Source organism: Centruroides sculpturatus, unplaced genomic scaffold (assembly GCF_000671375.1).
Source record: "Centruroides sculpturatus isolate CEXI.00-Female unplaced genomic scaffold, Cexi_2.0 scaffold10, whole genome shotgun sequence".
In the NCBI taxonomy this organism is placed as follows: Eukaryota; Metazoa; Arthropoda; class Arachnida; order Scorpiones; family Buthidae; genus Centruroides; species Centruroides sculpturatus.
Window position 1 is genome coordinate 1,431,520 of NW_019384396.1, and position 24,867 is coordinate 1,456,386.

General features: G+C 26.5%; 1 protein-coding gene across 1 annotated transcript in view; it reads right to left on the reverse strand.

Moving 5' to 3' along the window:
• Positions 1-24,867, reverse strand: part of LOC111618431 (transmembrane and coiled-coil domain-containing protein 4-like) — a 45,290-nt gene that overhangs the window by 18,988 nt on the left and 1,435 nt on the right. The window contains exons 3-8 of the mRNA XM_023359975.1: positions 22,357-22,477; positions 22,210-22,267; positions 20,796-20,931; positions 14,860-14,992; positions 13,618-13,715; positions 652-795 (exon numbers count right to left, since the gene is read on the reverse strand). Of these exons, the coding sequence (XP_023215743.1) occupies positions 652-795; positions 13,618-13,715; positions 14,860-14,992; positions 20,796-20,931; positions 22,210-22,267; positions 22,357-22,477 (690 nt within the window). The remainder of the gene's footprint in view (positions 1-651; positions 796-13,617; positions 13,716-14,859; positions 14,993-20,795; positions 20,932-22,209; positions 22,268-22,356; positions 22,478-24,867) is intronic.

Below are 24,867 nucleotides of genomic sequence, written 5' to 3' on the forward strand. Positions count from 1 at the left end.
GTTGAAATTCATCGTCAACTTGTAGAGATTTATGGTGAAAATGTAATGAGTGATGGAATGGTTAGAAAGTGGGTTCGACAATTCAATGCTGAACGCACTGATGTTCATGACGAAGCATGGAGTGGCTGGCCTGTTGTCAATGATGGTTTGGTTGCAAAAGTGAATGAAAAAATTCCTGAAAACAGACGGTTTACAATAAGATTGCTTTGTGATGAGTTTCCACAAATTTCAAATACTGTTTTGCATGAGATTGTTGCAACAACTGATGTTAAGCAGTGGCTGTCTTCACTGGCGGCATCTTTCTTTGAAGAGGGAATAGACAAGTTGGTTTCCCGATATGACAAATGTCTGAACAATGGTGGTAACTATGTAGAAAAATAGTTTCAGACATGCTCTTTCATGTAAAAATAAATTTTGTTTTGAAAAAAATATTTTTATGCAAGTTTTTCCAAAACGGTACTTACTTTCCGGACATACCTTGTATATATATATATATTATTTACAATACATACATACTTATTTTTATGAATTTTAAATCATATTTTACTCCAAAAAAATTTTTTAAATTCTAAACAAATACTTAAACATATAGTATTAACAATTTTATTTACCAAACATTTTTAAAAATTACTGGAAAAAATTACAACTGACCTGTTAAACCAGCACCAGCAACACCAAAAAGAGAACTTATGACAGCAATTCCAGCAGCAGATCCTAATGCTGCTGCACCAGCACCACCAATAATTGCTCCAGCTCCAGCTGCTACAAAGGGAGCAGCTAAACCACCAGTTAATCCTGTAAGAAAAATTTTTATTTTAGGGTATAAAAAAACACTAAATATTTGATACATAATTCAGAATTATTTGGATAATTTAACACATCTATCATTAATTTGCTTATTTTTGGTTTTATCAACTACAATGGTACCTCGGTATACGTCTGCTTTAGAATACGTCCAATTCGGAATACGTCCTGTTTGGTATAAGTCCAAACATCAGGAACAGATTAAGGTCATATACCAAGGTTCCACTGTATNCGGTATACGACTTAATTCTACGCGCCATCTATGAACAAGTTGCACTATCGGTATACTAGACCAGACTAGACGTTCGCGGTGCCACAGTTTATAACTTTGTTAAATTTCTTTTTATTTTAATTTGTAAGTAAAATGTTATTATTTTTATTAATCATGAATTGCAAAAACGCAACAGAAAAATTAAAAAAAAATTACTAAAATCACAATGGAACTGAAAAAAGAGATTGTTGAGAAATATGAAGGTGGCATGTGTGTTTGAGATTTAACTGTTGCATACCGTATTCCGAGAACGACGATACCAACAATCGTGAAAAATAAAGTCATTATTAAATTTGCTAACATTGCGAAAGGGGTTAAATCAATTTCTAAACATAGATCGAAGACATTAGATCATGTTGAGAAATTGCTTTTGCTTTGGATAATTAAAAAACAGTGTGCTGGTGACAGCGTATCAGAAGCAATTATTTGTGAAAAAGCTAAAAAGATACATGCTGATCTCATGAAAAATCAAGCAGGAACTAGCCAGGAAAGCGAGGTGTTTAAAGCCAGCCATTTTTTTTTTTACATGAGAACGGATTAATCATTTTTACATTACTTCTTATGGGAAAGGTTGGTTTGGTATATGTCCTGTTTGGTATAAGTCCAAACATCAGGAACAGATTAAGGTCATATACCAAGGTTTCACTGTATTTGAATCTTGCTTAAACTGAATTACAGAATATCGCATCAAAATTGAGATACAGGAAATCCTTATTAGTTCGAAATTCAAATGACAAAATAAATAATCACAACTTTGACTTATCCAAGATTTACATATTTCTGTGCTTATGCCAAATGCCATGTAACTGATGTAATTTATTAATGAAATGAAGTATAACTATGTATACAGAATTCTATTTTCATTAATTAATAATTAATAACGAGCAATTGTGACATCATCACAATGCTGGGCTGCAATTTTTAATCATATATTTATATCTTTTAAAATATATGTTCTCTACCTCACATTAGTATTGTAGTGTCTTGCCCCTGTACACCATGCTTTTCCATTAGCAATGGAGCCATGCTGGTCACTGCTTTGAAGAAAAAATGTTTGAATTGAAAAATAACATGACTTCCAGTTTGCATTGGAAGTTCATATATAGTTAATTGGGGCCTCCTGCCCTAAAGGTTTCCATATCTGGTCTCATCTTTAATCTATTTACTGTAACTCCATTCTTGAGATTAAAAAAAGATAGATGGATGAACAGATAACAGTGGAAATTTATAGGTCTACAGTTTTTTCAAATTGCAGTCAAATAATAACAAATAAACTGCAGATAAACAGCATATGTCCAGTGAGAACCTCACAGATTGCCAGAAAGGTTTTATAAAAAGTAAAGCAGAATTCCTTGAAATGTAGCCCAAATTATTTCTAAAGTAGCCTAAAAAGTGGTAAGTTGCCCAAATGTAGTAGCCTAGAGCCCTACAAATATCTCAATCTGCTACTAGTAGCCCAATCTCTCAATCTCAAAACCTAGCCATATTTTATGAGATAAGAGAAAAAAAGGTAGTCCATGGAAAAAATGACACCTAAAAATGTGTTACTGCAAAAGCTAAGCCATGTTAACCAGATTAGAGTTGTTCTTAGTCTATTGTTCTCTTATAGAATGGAGGAATTTTGATCTAAATGAACAAGTTAACATATGCATATCACAGTTTGAACAGAATTTTCATTTTGAATTTTGAAATAGCCATATTTTGAACTAACCAAATTCTTTAAAATGTAAATCTCTATATTAGAGATGCCATGAATATTCAGCTATTATTCGGTATTCGACCTATTCAGCTAGTATTTTTAATATTTGATATTCAGCCAAATACCAAATCATGGAAAAAAAAAACGCACATATTACTTAAAAACATATTTATTTTAATCACAAATTATTACATTTAATACTTAAAATCTATCAGTGGTAAGTTGTGATGAATGAAAACAATTTTTTTAGCATTTGTTGATAGCAAACGATTGCATTTTTCCTCATAAACTATACCTGCATCTGAAAATAGCTTCTCACTATATACACTACTGCCGGGAGACAATAGATAAATCTTAGCGAATTCTGTCAGGCTTGGATACTGTTTTGTGTTTGCTGACCACCACTTGTAAAGGTCTACCATATGATCTAGGTGAACAGTTTTCATATAAAATGATACAAACAGTGATATTTTTTAGTAATAAGGACTATTAGTAACACAATTTGATGTAACAATGAACAAATAATGCATGTTGTGACATGATCTACTCGCAAATAAAACAAATGCGCCCACGGTGTCACTACCATACCCACTGCAATGATACAGGTCTTAACCTGTCACCTGCAAAATATACACATATTTTGCCAAACATTCAACTGCAGAATATTCGGCACTTCGGCTGAATATTCGGTATTCAGTAAAATCACTATTCGTGGCATCACTACTCTATATCCCAAGCTGGGACAAAAGTACAGTTATGAACTAACAGAATTTCAAACTATCCAAGTTCGAATTAACACAGGTTTCCTGTACTATTTTTTCTCTAATTAACTTATCTGTATCTTGAAAAATCATAATTTATAAAATGATGACAGATGACAGTAACATTAATGTTATAGAGAACAGAAGTTTGTTTATAATTTCATATTTTGATACAACTTGTTATGTAATGACTTTATTAGAATTTGAAACTTTGAATAAAAATAAACAATCATGAATTTATTTCTGTAGTTATATTTACATTTCATATTTAACAGAAGCTATTTGATCATTCTCTGACTAAAGCTTTTACATATACATACTTACAATGTTGATATATCAATAAATAATAATATTATTGAAAAAACTTTGAGAAATGAAAAAGAGAAAAGAGTTGATATTAAAAGTGGATGAAATGACAACATTAAGGGCTGAACTTTTTCATGGTCATTATTTTGCTTAAAATAATAAATTATCAACCTCCAGAAGAAGGTGTAATTGTAGCCTGCACATATCTCCTAAATCTGCCATTGGAAATGGAAAAGTTAAGAGAGGGTTAATTGAAAAGACGAGAATTTTTAAGAAAGTTTGAGAATAGTTATTAATAATAATAGTGAGTGAAATAGTTTATCAAATTCATGAAATTAAATAATTGAAAAGGAACAAGGAAATTTCAAGAGTAAAGAGTGAAATAGGAATGATGTAGGGATCTTAAAGGGAAGATTGTCAAGACTTTTAATAAGAATTACATACACTCAATTCTTACTACATCCACTTTCAGTGTCATTTTAAAAATGGCTGTTGGCTACAAAGCCAACAGACATTCTTAAAATGACAACTGGAAAATAAAATTTATGCAAATAAGCAAAGCAAATGTGTGTTAAAAGAGGAATGTATTTAATATCTTTAATATTTAGTATTAAAAGCTATATTAATTTTTGACTAATTTCTAATGTAAACTGATATTGTTTGAGAGTGAAATTTTTGAAGGTAGTATAGTTTTTCTTTTTGATAATTATTGTTAGAATAGTGTCCCTGAATTATAGGAATCTAAAAGCACTTGAAATAATAGTACGTGAACAAAAAATTAGTAACGAATATCTGACTTGGTATTAAAATTGATTTTGTGTTCAAGTTTTTCTAAATTATCATTGTATTTTGTAAATTGTTTTCATGTAGAATTAAGAATTCAGAATAAGACAAGGCAAGGATTCTAATTAAAAAGAAATATCAATTTGCTTGTTAAGTAAAAAGACAAACTTCATACACTAAGATAAAATTATTTCAAATAAAACATAATATAGTGAAATGCAACTTTGTGTGGTTTTAATTTCATTTTCGAGTACAGGTATACCTCGACTTACGTCGTTCCTGATTATACGTCGTTTGTCAAAAAAGTATATAGAAAAATAAAAGTCAAGTTTAAGTCATTTTATTCGACTTTATGTCTGTCTGCCACAAATATTGAAGTCGTAATATCACTAGAAAAATGTTTAAAGCACATAAAATCATATTATAATATATACATTTACAAGTATATACTGTATTTACAGTACATGCATTCATAAATTTAAATTACTTTTTTCTGTACTATATTAAAAACTAAAATTTATTTGTTTGTAAGCTTAAAATAGATCCTTATTAACCATATATTATTAAAAATGCATTAATAAATAAAATACAGAACAGCAATTGGTAATTTATGGTTTAGCCTAGTGGCAAGTAGATTCGGAGACAAGTAAATTCGACTTATGTCATTTTTCAACTTAAGTCGTTCTCCTGGAACCAATTACCGACGTAAGGCGAGGTATACCTGTACAAATTTTTTATTATATGACAAAGTTTATAAGTTATAAACAATGCTTAGAAACTAGTTTTATCTAAACATTTTCTTCAATTAAATGTAATTTTATTTTAGAACTATTCAATTCAACATTTTCCAGATATTTTTCTTAATTAATAAAACATTAAGAACATTGAAAATTGCTGGTTATTCATCATTTGATAAAAGTAATTCATTTAACAATTTTTAACATTAAAAATTATTTTATGAAAATTTTAGAAGTTATCTCATTTTAATATATTTTTGAAATTTAATATTAGTTTTTTTAGGGAACTTTTAAAAGGAGTAGTAATCATATGCTTGTAAAGCATATGATTGTAAAGCTTGTAAAGCATATGATTACAACCCCTTGTAAAGCATTACCTCTGTTAACAATTTGAATTAATTAATTAAATTTAGTTCAAATATAATGGTCCATGTATAGATAGTCATAAAATCAATATATATAATAATTGGCCAAAGTAACTTGAAACACTGTATACAAATATGATGACCAATGATAAATATTACTAAACATAAAGAATAACTATGAATTGCACATTTAACAATGAAATATTTATGGATCACAAAAGTTTCCAATAGACTTTATAAAGAAGAAAAACATATTTTTAAATAAGTTTAACAGATTTTTGAAGCCATTATTTTCATATTCAAAACTTAATAATATTAAAAAAATAGAGTGTGCTTATTATAATCACCTTAAGAATTGCTTATATTGATAAAAACTAATTGATAATATTAAGTAAGATTACAATTTGTGAAAATTCTGATTTTATTGATTCTGACATTAAAAGGACACACAAAAACAATCAACAGATAAAAACTAGATGTCCAAAAACAATTACTGATCTTAAATACTGTATTTTCTTCTAAATACAACTGATTTGAGAAAAAGTAAATTGAACTTGATATTAAACAAGTCTGCAGACAATCCAATAAAAGTGTCTTCTATTTTATCTTTCATGCTAGAGAAATTTAATAATACAACCAGTTTCAATATTTTATTATGGATAACCAAATGGCTGAGGCAGTTAAGATACCAGCAAATTGCTTTGAAAAACCTATAACTAAATTTGACCATAAGTAACCTCAGGAATTTTTCAAGAGCAATATACTCAGATATATCAAGCAGGACTGCTCAGAGCTTGTATGGGGTCCAGTGTAGAGTGAGTCCCTTTTGTATCTTAGCAAGCCCCTTCAATGTTTTCTTTTTAATAAATGATATATTTAGAATGTTTCTTTATTAATAAACATAAATCTTAAAAATTTTATTTTCTGTTATTAAAAATAACATTAATTTTATAGGAGTAAGAATCAAGGAACTTTTTTCAGGTCCAAAGAAAAATTCCTACCCTTCTTTCAATACTCCTGATATCAAGCACCAGTGCTTACTACCTACAATTGTCCTCATTACATGTTTAGCTGGACAGATAATGGCTACAGAAAAAAGCCCTCTTAGAGCCTTACAAGCAAAAAGACCCAAAAGTAGAAAAAAAAGTTTTTTAATTGTAAGTAAATCTGTCATTGTTATTTACTGTGTTCTTGGATGTCTTTAATTTTTATGAATTTTTTTTGTAAATATGTAAAATCAATCCAAATATTTTATTTTTAACATTTAAAGAAATCTTATTGAGAAATTTTTTTTAATAATGAAATATCTTACCCATTAATGCACCACCACCAAGAGTTGCCACACCAATCATCAAATAACGCTTTATTTTCTTATTTCTATTTCGTATTTTACTTTCATGATGTTCTTCTCTAAATAAATTAAATTACAAAATTAGTACATATAGAAAACATATAATACTAGAAATTCTCCCATCAAGCATGATGGAATACTTTTTATCAGAAAGTAGAGATTGGAGAATTGAGAAAAGTAAATATTTCGAGAAATTCAAGAAGAGTTGCTAATATTTCTACAAATTAAATAGTTTATACTTGAGCTTGATGTTGTGATGCTGTTTCTGCAGCCCTTTAAAAGCCATTCTTATTTGATGTTGCTCAAGTCAAACTTCACGGCCTTCAAGAGTCTCTATTGTTCTTATTCTTTTAAATCTAGAATTTACCTGACCAATTTTACTCTTACACTTTCCCCTAGGCATTTTTTTATCAACAAAATAGCAAGCTTTTTAATTCCACATTAATAAAACAAAGACGAATTATATCTACTGTACAGTATGTTAATTAGATGAGCAATAATACTTTCTAAATAATGGGCTTGCTAGATTGTTACTTCCAATTGGATGATAGAACATCACATGGTCTCTAGAAAAGATTTTTTTTTCATTTGTTATAGAAGATACAATATGGCTATCTTTTTTAAAGTTTAAATTTTAAATTTAATGAAGTTTAAAATATGCCATTTGCCAAAATGTTTAAAAATGAAACTCAAAGGAAATTCCCTCGTTGAACATGAACATCATGTGGTTACTGACATCACTGCAATGTATGTATGATCACCAATCCCAAATCGATAAAATGTTTATTCTACAGCTAATATTTCTGCAAAATAAGTAGCCTATACTTTCCATCAGAATATAAAATGAATAACCAAAATTTCATCTGAATTGGACAAAAATTGCAGAAGTTATAAGAAATTCACACATGCACACACACACAGATGATGGCTTTTATATTAGTAATTTTAAATACCATTGCAATTTATATTCATTTGTACCAAATTTAAGAAAATTACAAATAAATCTTGAAGACAGACAAAACTCCAAGATCAGAACAATATTTCAAAAAAAGAAATATATATATATGAATAATCATCTTCATTCTGTTTAATATTATTTAAATAAAAAAAAAGCAAATTAAAGCCAAAAAATTAAATTTTTATGATATTAGTTATTACTTAAATACATGGAAATACATTGAAAATTATATAAGAAATCTTTACTCTGTCTGTCCTTGAACATCATCAGATATCATTTCAACAACAGATTCTTCATAAATTTCAACTAATGGCTGCTGCACTCTCATCAACCAAGCCATGTGATGGATCAAGACTCGCATTCTTGCATCATATTCTCCTAAAATAAAAAATGTATACATTATAACTGCAATAATGTGGAAAATAAAGAAATAACTAAAAATATATATAATAACAGTTTGATCTTTTCTTCCATAATATTCTAAATTATTTAATTTCATTCTAAAATTAATTTAATAAAATTTATTTTTTAATAAATAAATGAGTTTATGTGAAGAAAAAACTTACACTATATATGGAATACTATTAATTTATGGAGTGGCATTTCCATATTAGTTACATTTGATATATTTTAAAACACAAGAAATTTTTTTGTATACTAATATTTATGAGACTTTCAACAACTTTGATAAAGTTGTAATCAGTTAACATAAGACAGATCCAAGTATAAAACAAAAAAATAGTAACCTTCATAGTCTCTAAATATTGTATAATATTCTTTCTTTAAATCATATGAAATTTAAAGAACTACTTAAAGACTGACCAATAAATTCAAATGATTTATTATCTATTTTAAAAAATTTTTATTTAAACATATTTGTTTGGGTATATATTCTTATAATTTCTTTTAAATGATTATTCAAATAAATTTCATTTAAAAAAAAAATGTTTGGATTTATATGAAAATATTACATAAAAACATATTTAAACATATCCATATCATTTAAAACTTCATATAAAGTAATTACACAGTTAATGACCATTTTATACAAAGTATAAACCTAGTCTGATCTTTTCTTATAGGATATCAGAAACATGCACATTTACATAAGAACAATATATGACCAGTATTTTTACAGATTTTAAAAATTGTAATTTTTTGCAAATTATTATTATGTACTGTACATATTCAGTGAGGAAATAATTTCTTCTAATAGTCTACAAAGAAAAGTCAGGAGAAGTTTGTGCTGCATTGGTTAGGAAGGGGTTGCAAAATATCAGGAGAGATTTGTGTAAAATGGCTGTCTATTATGTAACTTTATTATATCAGTTTGTTACTTTATAGGAAGTTTTAAACTTAAATTATATGATCAGCATTTTTATTTTTATTTGTATTGTTTTCTTTTTTTTATATAAGTAAATAAATTATTAATTTTCATTACCATAATAATTTATTGAAAACAATGCAAACTGTTTTATCTTTTTAAATTTCATTATGATTCACTAAGCAAGTTTTGATTTTATTCACTGAGATATGTTTCTTTGTCAGCAGATATATAATAATGATAAGAGTAATCTCTCAGAAAGAAACTAAATGTCAGCAACAACAAAACAGAATAGTATCTACATTTGCATAATTTTTATCTTTGTCTGCATCTCTAAATTTAACTGTTTACAAAGGTTAATTTGCTTATCTGGTTTGTACAATTATCAAATCTGTAATACCAGATGATTGTAATTAAAGTACCTATAATCAATGCCATCTAGAGAAATATTCAGTAGTCTACATGTAACCAAATTTGATATGGTAACATTTTAGGATATGCAGAAGACATTTGCTTAAAATACAATTTGTATCAAACTCACCACATGATAAGTTTATATCATTTGCACCTCCATAGAAAGATAAGTTGTTCGAGATTCCTTTCCCTCTAAGAACAAACTTGGAATAGTTTGAAAAAAAGATGCTGTCTAGGAGTTTGCATAACTAAAGTCAAAAGAGATGTACACCACACAGATAATAAAATGATGACAGAGTGATAAAACAGGAGTCATTAAGTAATTTTTTATGATTTAAATATGTTCTACCTACAACAATTCTTCAGACTGGAATGTATGTATACAGTAATAAAACACCTTGTAGAACAAACAAACTCCAGTAAACAATCATGGAAAAAAAGGACTAATATTTTTGATCCTGTCCATCAATCTTCTTCAGGTCAAAGGTTTTTGAATCGGAATGGTATTTGAATATTGTTGTGAACAATACATTTCGAGTATCACTGAATTTTTGAATCTGTTCCATTTTTCAAATGTATTTATATCCTATGCATGGCAGAGATTAATTTAAAATTGCAACCCAATGCAATTATGACAAACATTGAAGCATAATTATTCAGAGAATATTTCATAAAAAATACTTTTGAAAATAATTTAAGACATTTAGTGCATGCTATCAATTATTATTGTTTTTATTTTTATGCTATCAATGTCTCACATCAAATTTAAAACTAGGACATTGTGCAACTTTGTTGTATCATGATAGAATTGAAATAGAGCCAGAAAGAAAGAAGTGAACCTTGCACTTATTAGACATAGAAGAGTTGATCCTTGTACTTGCTGGCCATGGAAGACATGATCCTTGCACTTGCCAACATGGAAAGGCAATCCAAAAACAAAGCAATTTCCATCAATTGCTTTGTTCTTGGGTTTTATTCATTTTTGCACCCATTTTCCATTAGGCACTCACAATGCTGTTTTTATTTTTCACCCCAAAGTTTAAATTCTGTTAGGCATGCTCAGTTGCATCAGAGAGCACAGACATTGTCACTTTAACTCCTCTAATCAAAAATGAAGTCATGGATTCCTATTTTTTAAATTTAAATGGTCCCTTATTATATTTTAGATTCCTCAATGCAATTAATGGAAAATGACAAAAGTAAATGCTATAAGCTCATAGAAGTTCTAGCTACCATAGAACATTGCACAACAATGTTGCACAATTCATGCAGTATCACTTTGTCACATATGCTCGTGCTATGACCTTATATCTGAAAAATGAAATCATGGACCCCCAGTTTTTATTACATTTTTGGGTTCCTCATTGCAATTAATAGAAAATGGCAAAGTTTAATCAAAATCAATCAAACAGATTTTGAGAACAAACACAATTCTGTAAGCCACATAGAAGACATTTCTATGTGGTGTTCAAATGCATTTATAATTGAGGCAGCCAATTATAAATGCATTCAAAAAATGGAACATATTCAAAAATGCAATGACATTCAAAATGCAACATTCACAACCTTTGACCTAAGATTCGTGAAAAGGATCAAAAACATTAGTCCTTCTTTATGTGATTGTTTACTGAAGTTTTTTCTTTTTGATTGTACAAGGTGTTTTACTACTGTAAGATTTCAATAACTTTAAATCTAACTTTCACTCAAGTACTTTTGGTTAAGTTGATTTAACCTTTATCAGGATCAAATGAAATGAAAAAGAACAGAACATTAAATTTAAAATTTAATATTCTTCTTCTGACAATTTTGATACTTTTTTACAGTGTCTTCTGCTTGTTCTAAAATGTCACCATACTAAATTTAGTTGCATTTGGACTGCTAAATACTGTTGAATAGGGGTACTTTAATTACAATTACTTGGTACTTTAAATTGTTATCAACCTTGTTTAATAGTTCTGAAGAATTACTGACATTGAAAAGATGGTTGAAGCGGTTAAAGTGAATATCTACTCTTTACAGGACTCTCAGTTCAAATACAGATTCTTATAAATTTTCCATGGATGGTTGGGCAAAGTGTACCTAGATGAATTTATAACAGGCTTATTAATAAGTCCTCTTATTGCCTGCAGGGTAAAAGGAATGAAAATAATAATAACTATTATACATGAAAATTACAGATTAATAACTGATATTAGTTGTTTCAAATTCATATTCATAATTTTATGTACAGTCAATGCTTATATTCATATTTTATTTATTGTAAAAGTGTTTAGGTTATGTACGTTCATATAAAACTCAAAATAAGTTATTAAGATAAACAGTAAATTCTAAAATTGCATCTATTGCATTTTAAAGTTTTTAAATGATCAAAACATTTAACTCACATTTAACTTAAACTTAAGTTTAATCAATTTTGTAAATTTGAATTACATTCTAAATTTTAAAATATTGTTCATGAGTCATGAAACTAATATTCAAAAATAAGACACAAATGTATGTAGTGATGACCCTGAAGTTAGGCTGTGAATCTGTCTGAAAACATTTGTCTTACTATGAAATATATTTGCTGTAAGAATAAATAATGATCAAGACATCCTTTAAGTAATTTATTTAATATTTTATNTATATAATAATTGGCCAAAGTAACTTGAAACACTGTATACAAATATGATGACCAATGATAAATATTACTAAACATAAAGAATAACTATGAATTGCACATTTAACAATGAAATATTTATGGATCACAAAAGTTTCCAATAGACTTTATAAAGAAGAAAAACATATTTTTAAATAAGTTTAACAGATTTTTGAAGCCATTATTTTCATATTCAAAACTTAATAATATTAAAAAAATAGAGTGTGCTTATTATAATCACCTTAAGAATTGCTTATATTGATAAAAACTAATTGATAATATTAAGTAAGATTACAATTTGTGAAAATTCTGATTTTATTGATTCTGACATTAAAAGGACACACAAAAACAATCAACAGATAAAAACTAGATGTCCAAAAACAATTACTGATCTTAAATACTGTATTTTCTTCTAAATACAACTGATTTGAGAAAAAGTAAATTGAACTTGATATTAAACAAGTCTGCAGACAATCCAATAAAAGTGTCTTCTATTTTATCTTTCATGCTAGAGAAATTTAATAATACAACCAGTTTCAATATTTTATTATGGATAACCAAATGGCTGAGGCAGTTAAGATACCAGCAAATTGCTTTGAAAAACCTATAACTAAATTTGACCATAAGTAACCTCAGGAATTTTTCAAGAGCAATATACTCAGATATATCAAGCAGGACTGCTCAGAGCTTGTATGGGGTCCAGTGTAGAGTGAGTCCCTTTTGTATCTTAGCAAGCCCCTTCAATGTTTTCTTTTTAATAAATGATATATTTAGAATGTTTCTTTATTAATAAACATAAATCTTAAAAATTTTATTTTCTGTTATTAAAAATAACATTAATTTTATAGGAGTAAGAATCAAGGAACTTTTTTCAGGTCCAAAGAAAAATTCCTACCCTTCTTTCAATACTCCTGATATCAAGCACCAGTGCTTACTACCTACAATTGTCCTCATTACATGTTTAGCTGGACAGATAATGGCTACAGAAAAAAGCCCTCTTAGAGCCTTACAAGCAAAAAGACCCAAAAGTAGAAAAAAAAGTTTTTTAATTGTAAGTAAATCTGTCATTGTTATTTACTGTGTTCTTGGATGTCTTTAATTTTTATGAATTTTTTTTGTAAATATGTAAAATCAATCCAAATATTTTATTTTTAACATTTAAAGAAATCTTATTGAGAAATTTTTTTTAATAATGAAATATCTTACCCATTAATGCACCACCACCAAGAGTTGCCACACCAATCATCAAATAACGCTTTATTTTCTTATTTCTATTTCGTATTTTACTTTCATGATGTTCTTCTCTAAATAAATTAAATTACAAAATTAGTACATATAGAAAACATATAATACTAGAAATTCTCCCATCAAGCATGATGGAATACTTTTTATCAGAAAGTAGAGATTGGAGAATTGAGAAAAGTAAATATTTCGAGAAATTCAAGAAGAGTTGCTAATATTTCTACAAATTAAATAGTTTATACTTGAGCTTGATGTTGTGATGCTGTTTCTGCAGCCCTTTAAAAGCCATTCTTATTTGATGTTGCTCAAGTCAAACTTCACGGCCTTCAAGAGTCTCTATTGTTCTTATTCTTTTAAATCTAGAATTTACCTGACCAATTTTACTCTTACACTTTCCCCTAGGCATTTTTTTATCAACAAAATAGCAAGCTTTTTAATTCCACATTAATAAAACAAAGACGAATTATATCTACTGTACAGTATGTTAATTAGATGAGCAATAATACTTTCTAAATAATGGGCTTGCTAGATTGTTACTTCCAATTGGATGATAGAACATCACATGGTCTCTAGAAAAGATTTTTTTTTCATTTGTTATAGAAGATACAATATGGCTATCTTTTTTAAAGTTTAAATTTTAAATTTAATGAAGTTTAAAATATGCCATTTGCCAAAATGTTTAAAAATGAAACTCAAAGGAAATTCCCTCGTTGAACATGAACATCATGTGGTTACTGACATCACTGCAATGTATGTATGATCACCAATCCCAAATCGATAAAATGTTTATTCTACAGCTAATATTTCTGCAAAATAAGTAGCCTATACTTTCCATCAGAATATAAAATGAATAACCAAAATTTCATCTGAATTGGACAAAAATTGCAGAAGTTATAAGAAATTCACACATGCACACACACACAGATGATGGCTTTTATATTAGTAATTTTAAATACCATTGCAATTTATATTCATTTGTACCAAATTTAAGAAAATTACAAATAAATCTTGAAGACAGACAAAACTCCAAGATCAGAACAATATTTCAAAAAAAGAAATATATATATATGAATAATCATCTTCATTCTGTTTAATATTATTTAAATAAAAAAAAAGCAAATTAAAGCCAAAAAATTAAATTTTTATGATATTAGTTATTACTTAAATACATGGAAATACATTGAAAATTATATAAGAAATCTTTACTCTGTCTGTCCTTGAACATCATCAGATATCATTTCAACAACAGATTCTTCATAAATTTCAACTAATGGCTGCTGCACTCTCATCAACCAAGCCATGTGATGGATCAAGACTCGCATTCTTGCATCATATTCTCCTAAAATAAAAAATGTATACATTATAACTGCAATAATGTGGAAAATAAAGAAATAACTAAAAATATATATAATAACAGTTTGATCTTTTCTTCCATAATATTCTAAATTATTTAATTTCATTCTAAAATTAATTTAATTATAATATTAATATAAATTATAGTCTAATTCTCTATCCTTAAACAAAATTACTAAGTTTCACTAAAGTTTAAGTTTAAAAGTCTAAAAAGTTCAGCATTTAGACATGTAAAAAGCTAAAAGTAATTATAAATTATTTTGCATATTAAATAGCAAAAATTAGTTTAAAAATTAATACAATTTATTAACTCAGAACAGTACTTGGTATAAATTGTACAAAAATTTCTAAAGCAAAAAATAACAAATACAGTGGAACCTCACTTAATGAACATCTCACATAATGAATAATTTGCATAATGAGCAAAACAAATTGTAAAAAATTTACTCACTTATGTTTTGCATAACGAGTGACAAGAGGAGGGGAATTCCCAGATTGTGCACATGCACCATCAGTCTGTGTTTAGCACTCGCTCCGCTAGCATCTTAGAGTCTCTTGTGATCACACATATTATGTATAAACATCAATAAGCATAGCCTGTTATATAATAAACATGTCAAACAATATGACAAATTCTTGGGCTATGTAAAGGCTATAATTAATTAAATAATTTGACTAGAGGTAGGCAGTTATTATGCCATCTCGTATTAAATTTAATGACCAATTCCAAATTAAATTTTAGAAATGTCTAAATTAAAAATTAATTATTTATAATTATTAAATTTAATACAAGATGGTAGCATAACTGCCTACCTCTAGTCAAATTAATTAATTTCTAATATTTAATTATAGTCTTTACATAGCCCAAGAATTTGGCATATCATTTGGCATGTTTATCAGACATGTTATCTGTGATTATTTTTGTTTTCTGCAAATCGAATTTGCATTACAGATTGGTTCCATGTTGGTTCATTCTGTGTTAGAAGAAAAGATGATGATGATTCATGCTTCTTAACAATGTATATTGTATAATTTTCTTTGAATAAACATTATACATAAAATATTTGAGTATTTTTTTCGGCATGGAATGCATTATCATATTTTACATTAATTTATATGGAAAAAATTGTTTCACTTGAGTGTTTTGCATTATGAGTAATATTCTGGAACGAATTATGCACGTTAAGCAAGATTCCACTATATAAAATTAAATTTAATAATACAAAATGTATCAATAAAACATTAAAGAAAGATTTTAAATTTAAAAATAGTATTAAAAATTTTAAATATGAGATAATAATAAAATTGGAAGCATCACTATGATATTTTCTTAATTATAAAATAATTTTCTAACATACCTATTCTTATTCCTTGGTAGCAATATAAAATATAATTTTTAAAATTAATTTAATAAAATTTATTTTTTAATAAATAAATGAGTTTATGTGAAGAAAAAACTTACACTATATATGGAATACTATTAATTTATGGAGTGGCATTTCCATATTAGTTACATTTGATATATTTTAAAACACAAGAAATTTTTTTGTATACTAATATTTATGAGACTTTCAACAACTTTGATAAAGTTGTAATCAGTTAACATAAGACAGATCCAAGTATAAAACAAAAAAATAGTAACCTTCATAGTCTCTAAATATTGTATAATATTCTTTCTTTAAATCATATGAAATTTAAAGAACTACTTAAAGACTGACCAATAAATTCAAATGATTTATTATCTATTTTAAAAAATTTTTATTTAAACATATTTGTTTGGGTATATATTCTTATAATTTCTTTTAAATGATTATTCAAATAAATTTCATTTAAAAAAAAAATGTTTGGATTTATATGAAAATATTACATAAAAACATATTTAAACATATCCATATCATTTAAAACTTCATATAAAGTAATTACACAGTTAATGACCATTTTATACAAAGTATAAACCTAGTCTGATCTTTTCTTATAGGATATCAGAAACATGCACATTTACATAAGAACAATATATGACCAGTATTTTTACAGATTTTAAAAATTGTAATTTTTTGCAAATTATTATTATGTACTGTACATATTCAGTGAGGAAATAATTTCTTCTAATAGTCTACAAAGAAAAGTCAGGAGAAGTTTGTGCTGCATTGGTTAGGAAGGGGTTGCAAAATATCAGGAGAGATTTGTGTAAAATGGCTGTCTATTATGTAACTTTATTATATCAGTTTGTTACTTTATAGGAAGTTTTAAACTTAAATTATATGATCAGCATTTTTATTTTTATTTGTATTGTTTTCTTTTTTTTATATAAGTAAATAAATTATTAATTTTCATTACCATAATAATTTATTGAAAACAATGCAAACTGTTTTATCTTTTTAAATTTCATTATGATTCACTAAGCAAGTTTTGATTTTATTCACTGAGATATGTTTCTTTGTCAGCAGATATATAATAATGATAAGAGTAATCTCTCAGAAAGAAACTAAATGTCAGCAACAACAAAACAGAATAGTATCTACATTTGCATAATTTTTATCTTTGTCTGCATCTCTAAATTTAACTGTTTACAAAGGTTAATTTGCTTATCTGGTTTGTACAATTATCAAATCTGTAATACCAGATGATTGTAATTAAAGTACCTATAATCAATGCCATCTAGAGAAATATTCAGTAGTCTACATGTAACCAAATTTGATATGGTAACATTTTAGGATATGCAGAAGACATTTGCTTAAAATACAATTTGTATCAAACTCACCACATGATAAGTTTATATCATTTGCACCTCCATAGAAAGATAAGTTGTTTGAGATTCCTTTCCCTCTAAGAACAAACTTGGAATAGTTTGAAAAAAAGATGCTGTCTAGGAGTTTGCATAACTAAAGTCAAAAGAGATGTACACCACACAGATAATAAAATGATGACAGAGTGATAAAACAGGAGTCATTAAGTAATTTTTTATGATTTAAATATGTTCTACCTACAACAATTCTTCAGACTGGAATGTATGTATACAGTAATAAAACACCTTGTAGAACAAACAAACTCCAGTAAACAATCATGGAAAAAAAGGACTAATATTTTTGATCCTGTCCATCAATCTTCTTCAGGTCAAAGGTTTTTGAATCGGAATGGTATTTGAATATTGTTGTGAACAATACATTTCGAGTATCACTGAATTTTTGAATCTGTTCCATTTTTCAAATGTATTTATATCCTATGCATGGCAGAGATTAATTTAAAATTGCAACCCAATGCAATTATGACAAACATTGAAGCATAATTATTCAGAGAATATTTCATAAAAAATACTTTTGAAAATAATTTAAGACATTTAGTGCATGCTATCAATTATTATTGTTTTTATTTTTATGCTATCAATGTCTCACATCAAATTTAAAACTAGGACATTGTGCAACTTTGTTGTATCATGATAGAATTGAAATAGAGCCAGAAAGAAAGAAGTGAACCTTGCACTTATTAGACATAGAAGAGTTGATCCTTGTACTTGCTGGCCATGGAAGACATGATCCTTGCACTTGCCAACATGGAAAGGCAATCCAAAAACAAAGCAATTTCCATCAATTGCTTTGTTCTTGGGTTTTATTCATTTTTGCACCCATTTTCCATTAGGCACTCACAATACTGTTTTTATTTTTCACCCCAAAGTTTAAATTCTGTTAGGCATGCTCAGTTGCATCAGAGAGCACAGACATTGTCACTTTAACTCCTCTAATCAAAAATGAAGTCATGGATTCCTATTTTTTAAATTTAAATGGTCCCTTATTATATTTTAGATTCCTCAATGCAATTAATGGAAAATGACAAAAGTAAATGCTATAAGCTCATAGAAGTTCTAGCTACCATAGAACATTGCACAACAATGTTGCACAATTCATGCAGTATCACTTTGTCACATATGCTCGTGCTATGACCTTATATCTGAAAAATGAAATCATGGACCCCCAGTTTTTATTACATTTTTGGGTTCCTCATTGCAATTAATAGAAAATGGCAAAGTTTAATCAAAATCAATCAAACAGATTTTGAGAACAAACACAATTCTGTAAGCCACATAGAAGACATTTCTATGTGGTGTTCAAATGCATTTATAATTGAGGCAGCCAATTATAAATGCATTCAAAAAATGGAACATATTCAAAAATGCAATGACATTCAAAATGCAACATTCACAACCTTTGACCTAAGAAGATTCGTGAAAAGGATCAAAAACATTAGTCCTTCTTTATGTGATTGTTTACTGAAGTTTTTTCTTTTTGATTGTACAAGGTGTTTTACTACTGTAAGATTTCAATAACTTTAAATCTAACTTTCACTCAAGTACTTTTGGTTAAGTTGATTTAACCTTTATCAGGATCAAATGAAATGAAAAAGAACAGAACATTAAATTTAAAATTTAATATTCTTCTTCTGACAATTTTGATACTTTTTTACAGTGTCTTCTGCTTGTTCTAAAATGTCACCATACTAAATTTAGTTGCATTTGGACTGCTAAATACTGTTGAATAGGGGTACTTTAATTACAATTACTTGGTACTTTAAATTGTTATCAACCTTGTTTAATAGTTCTGAAGAATTACTGACATTGGCAAGATGGTTGAAGCGGTTAAAGTGAATATCTACTCTTTACAGGACTCTCAGTTCAAATACAGATTCTTATAAATTTTCCATGGATGGTTGGGCAAAGTGTACCTAGATGAATTTATAACAGGCTTATTAATAAGTCCTCTTATTGCCTGCAGGGTAAAAGGAATGAAAATAATAATAACTATTATACATGAAAATTACAGATTAATAACTGATATTAGTTGTTTCAAATTCATATTCATAATTTTATGTACAGTCAATGCTTATATTCATATTTTATTTATTGTAAAAGTGTTTAGGTTATGTACGTTCATATAAAACTCAAAATAAGTTATTAAGATAAACAGTAAATTCTAAAATTGCATCTATTGCATTTTAAAGTTTTTAAATGATCAAAACATTTAACTCACATTTAACTTAAACTTAAGTTTAATCAATTTTGTAAATTTGAATTACATTCTAAATTTTAAAATATTGTTCATGAGTCATGAAACTAATATTCAAAAATAAGACACAAATGTATGTAGTGATGACCCTGAAGTTAGGCTGTGAATCTGTCTGAAAACATTTGTCTTACTATGAAATATATTTGCTGTAAGAATAAATAATGATCAAGACATCCTTTAAGTAATTTATTTAATATTTTATTTAAAATTGATTTTGATATAAAGTAACTAATAGAGAAAATATTTTAATAAAAAATTCAACATTATTTTGAAAATCTTTAAATTTATATTTAAACAAATTCTCTCTGCAATCTGAAATAAGATAAACTTTTACATAATACTTTTAATATTAAATACTTAATATATACATAATACTTTTAATATTAGGATACTGATTCTCATATTAATATATTTTCTTCAGAAGAATTAATTAAAATATATTTCAAAATAAGAATGTTTGAATTTGAATTTCATACTTTAACAATTTCTTTATTCTAATGCATGAATGTTTGAAATTATGAAATAAATATCCCAAAAATATCTTAAAATCTTACTCATCTTGATTTTTTAAAAATGTAATTTAATTTATTTTATTCTGGTTGATTTTATCTTAGTCAATTTTAAATATTTAATATTATTTTACTCAAATACTAAACTTTTATAATAATTTAATTAAAAGCTTAAAATTTAAAATAAATCAATCTATGTAAGATTCAATTTATTTCTTTTTACCTTCTTCTACAGCAAATAATATTGAATCTTCTACGATTTGAAGACAATTTCCATGAAGTTCATCTCTTAATACCTGTATTAAAGGATCAACATCACCACTTTCACCTGACATGAATGCGTGCATGCCTGACCACACCTATCAAATGTTTAAAAATACATGAAATTTTCATTTTAAATAAAAGTTTTCTAGATTTTAAAATAGATTCGAATTTCAGTAAATATTTTATTAATTAGCTGCTAAGTCTTCTTTTAATTAATATTTTTCTCATTAACATTACTTGATATTATTTTTCTTATTAACATTTCCACATTATTACAAAAATTCTAAAATATATATATAATAATAATAATAATAATTAAGATTATTATTAATCATCCAACCGTATAAATATTAAGTTTTTTTTACTATAACTATAATTTTCTTAAGTTAGAATTTCAAAAAACTTATTCATAAACATTAAAAATATTTGTGTAAGGGTTTGGATATGTTTTATAGTGAAAGTACAATGAAACAAAGATATTTCTGTATAATCCACTGAGGATGAAGAGAACATGTTTGGAACTGTTTTAGTTCCAAAGATATATAATTTAATTCCAAAAATAATAACTTCTATAAAATTAATTAATGTCGTACTTATTTATTTATTATATAGAATATAACTTGGGGTTGAATGATGACAAGTATTCAATACTATATCACTGTAAATCAGATGGTTTTTCAAATTCAAATAAAGACAATCCCAAATTTTCAGACATAATTCATTCCTAATTTTCACAAATGATTTTGGTATGAAACCAAAACCAGTGAAAAGATTAATATTGTTTGTTTGTTAACTGAAAATGTACAAAAATCCAAATTTGGTATATAAAAGTGCTCTAGGGGTATCAAAGTATTATGTATAAAGGAGTTGTTTAAAAGTTGAATGCCTGAAAGTTGAAAATTATATACTGGTCTATGTATTTTTATACAAAAAAAAAAAAAATTAATTTCTGTACAATGTTATATATTTTAGAATTTTTTGTTTTTTCTTTTGTTGAACTGAATAGTAATTCTTATTATTAAAAAAAATTTGTAAGGCCTTATAATAAAATAAACCTTGTTTCAAATTTTATAATTTTAGCTAGTTATTAATCAAATATACAATAAAGAAAAGAAAATTTATCATTGAACAAAAAAAAAATTTCCAAACATTTTAATATCTTCTTTTTATGCTAATAAAGATATAAAAGAATATATTTTTCTCTTCTATAACAAAAAGCTCAATACAGTCTATAATAAAATTTTTTGAGATTAAAAAATTAAGAAATTTATGAAAAATCTTTAGGTTTTCAGTTAGGAGCTTAAGTACCATAACAATTTACAATATCTTATAATGATTTAAATTATCATTTTTGAGATACAAAAATAACTAACCTGGGAAGGTAAATTTAATCGGCGAATTAGTTGTCTTAGACATCTTTCTCGAAACGTTCTAGGAAATAAACAATAATTTAATCATTTTAATATCCGAATATATGTAAAGGTGCATCTTCAATATGAAATACTTTAAATTTTTCAAACCTGTCCCATTCATCCGAAAATAAATTATGGAGAGATATTGCACAGAGGGCACAGTATGAATAAAGACCTGCATCACTAAGTACTATTGTAATTGGTTTAAAGAAAGTTTGAAGAGATGATTCTATTAAAATAAATAAATTTTATAAATACAGTTAAAATAATTTTTGTATATAAATGCATTTTATGTTTGTACACAAAATTCATATAATACAAGTAACAACCTTTGACCTAAGAAGATTCGTGAAAAGGATCAAAAACATTAGTCCTTCTTTATGTGATTGTTTACTGAAGTTTTTTCTTTTTGATTGTACAAGGTGTTTTACTACTGTAAAATTTCAATAACTTTAAATCTAACTTTCACTCAAGTACTTTTGGTTAAGTTGATTTAACCTTTATCAGGATCAAATGAAATGAAAAAGAACAGAACATTAAATTTAAAATTTAATATTCTTCTTCTGACAATTTTGATACTTTTTACAGTGTCTTCTGCTTGTTCTAAAATGTCACCATACTAAATTTAGTTGCATTTGGACTGCTAAATACTGTTGAATAGGGGTACTTTAATTACAATTACTTGGTACTTTAAATTGTTATCAACATTGTTTAATAGTTCTGAAGAATTACTGACATTGGCAAGATGGTTGAAGCGGTTAAAGTGAATATCTACTCTTTACAGGACTCTCAGTTCAAATACAGATTCTTATAAATTTTCCATGGATGGTTGGGCAAAGTGTACCTAGATGAATTTATAACAGGCTTATTAATAAGTCCTCTTATTGCCTGCAGGGTAAAAGGAATGAAAATAATAATAACTATTATACATGAAAATTACAGATTAATAACTGATATTAGTTGTTTCAAATTCATATTCATAATTTTATGTACAGTCAATGCTTATATTCATATTTTATTTATTGTAAAAGTGTTTAGGTTATGTACGTTCATATAAAACTCAAAATAAGTTATTAAGATAAACAGTAAATTCTAAAATTGCATCTATTGNTTTTTTTTTATTGTAACATGATAAAGATAACTTTTATCATTAAAAGAAGCTATGAAGTATCATAATCAGTGTCAGTCAACACATGTAAAGTTCTTCGTAGATATTATTTCAAAGTATTAAATAATTTAATAAGTTACAAGTAATAACTTGAAGATATGCAACTTATTTCTAAGTCCAAATAGATTTTATTGATTAAGATAAGATTAGAATTATAAAAATGTTTACATTGTAAAATACAAATATTTAGTTTAATGCCATACAAATCTGTCATTTAAGCGACGAGTCAAAAAGAACAAACAGTTTCTTAAAGATCAAGATATTCGAAAGACATACTTTTGTTTGTTGATGTTTTTTCCATAATCTTTCCATTTATGACAGCTGTCGATGCCATCTCGTGTCTGATCAAATTTAAGAGTGCACTCTGGTGGTTCTATTATTTGAGTGATAAAATATTTCATTCTCTATTTTATGTAAAATTTAAATTTACAGTATTTTATCATAAACTCAATAAAATCTTCTTAAAGTAATTAAATTTTTATTATTTATTTCTACTTTGAGCATATCTTTCAAAAATCTTAAAATAAAGATAATTTACTTGCAATATCCTGAGAATAATAAATATAATTTTCTCAATTCTTTGTGCAAACATAAGTAATATTCATCTTTTTTGAGAAATTATATGGGTTATATAAATCTGCATTATGGTAAATTATCTTTGTATTATTCTAAAATGTTACTATTATTTTTTAATTGGCATTATGTTTTAAAAGAATCTAATTCCAATCATGTTAAACAGTAAATAATTATATTATTTTGTTATATTTTTTGCTGAAACTGTTAACTCATGCTGTCTAGTATTTGAACATTAACTTACATTTAAATTGCTAAGATTCAGCTTTGAAGAAAAGTCAGGATCTTAATAAAATACAAATATTTTTGGAATATTATAAATTCTATTTTCAGACAATATTAAAAAGTTTATTTCTTCGATTTCCTTAACATTTACAATTTTCTGCTTAGAGCCAAATAAATATCTTTTACAACCCCAGTACTTTTAGGTCTTTCGACTCAGATAACACTACATTCTTTCAGCAGAATATACACTAATGATGATGGACTGCAAGATTCAAAAACACTTAAAATTATGAATAATATTCATTTGGTTTCAAAGAGTAAATGCTAAAATGTTTATAAAAGTAAACTATTTACTATAATATTAATATGAAACCTAAACTATTCCAAAAATGTTCATATAACAAATAAATACTTTCTTACTGGAACCACACTATAAGTATAAGTAAAAACAAAACCTTTAAACAATCCAGCAATTTTATGTAATTTTGAATTCTTCATTTGATTCAAAATGATAACTGAAGATAATCGCTTAAAGCATTCAAAAGCATTTTTAAGATATTAAAAACGATTTGCTGGATTGTTTAAAGGTTTTGTTCATATAACTTTAAAATTTTTGATTTTATAAAAAAAAAAACTATTTTGTGAGGCAATAA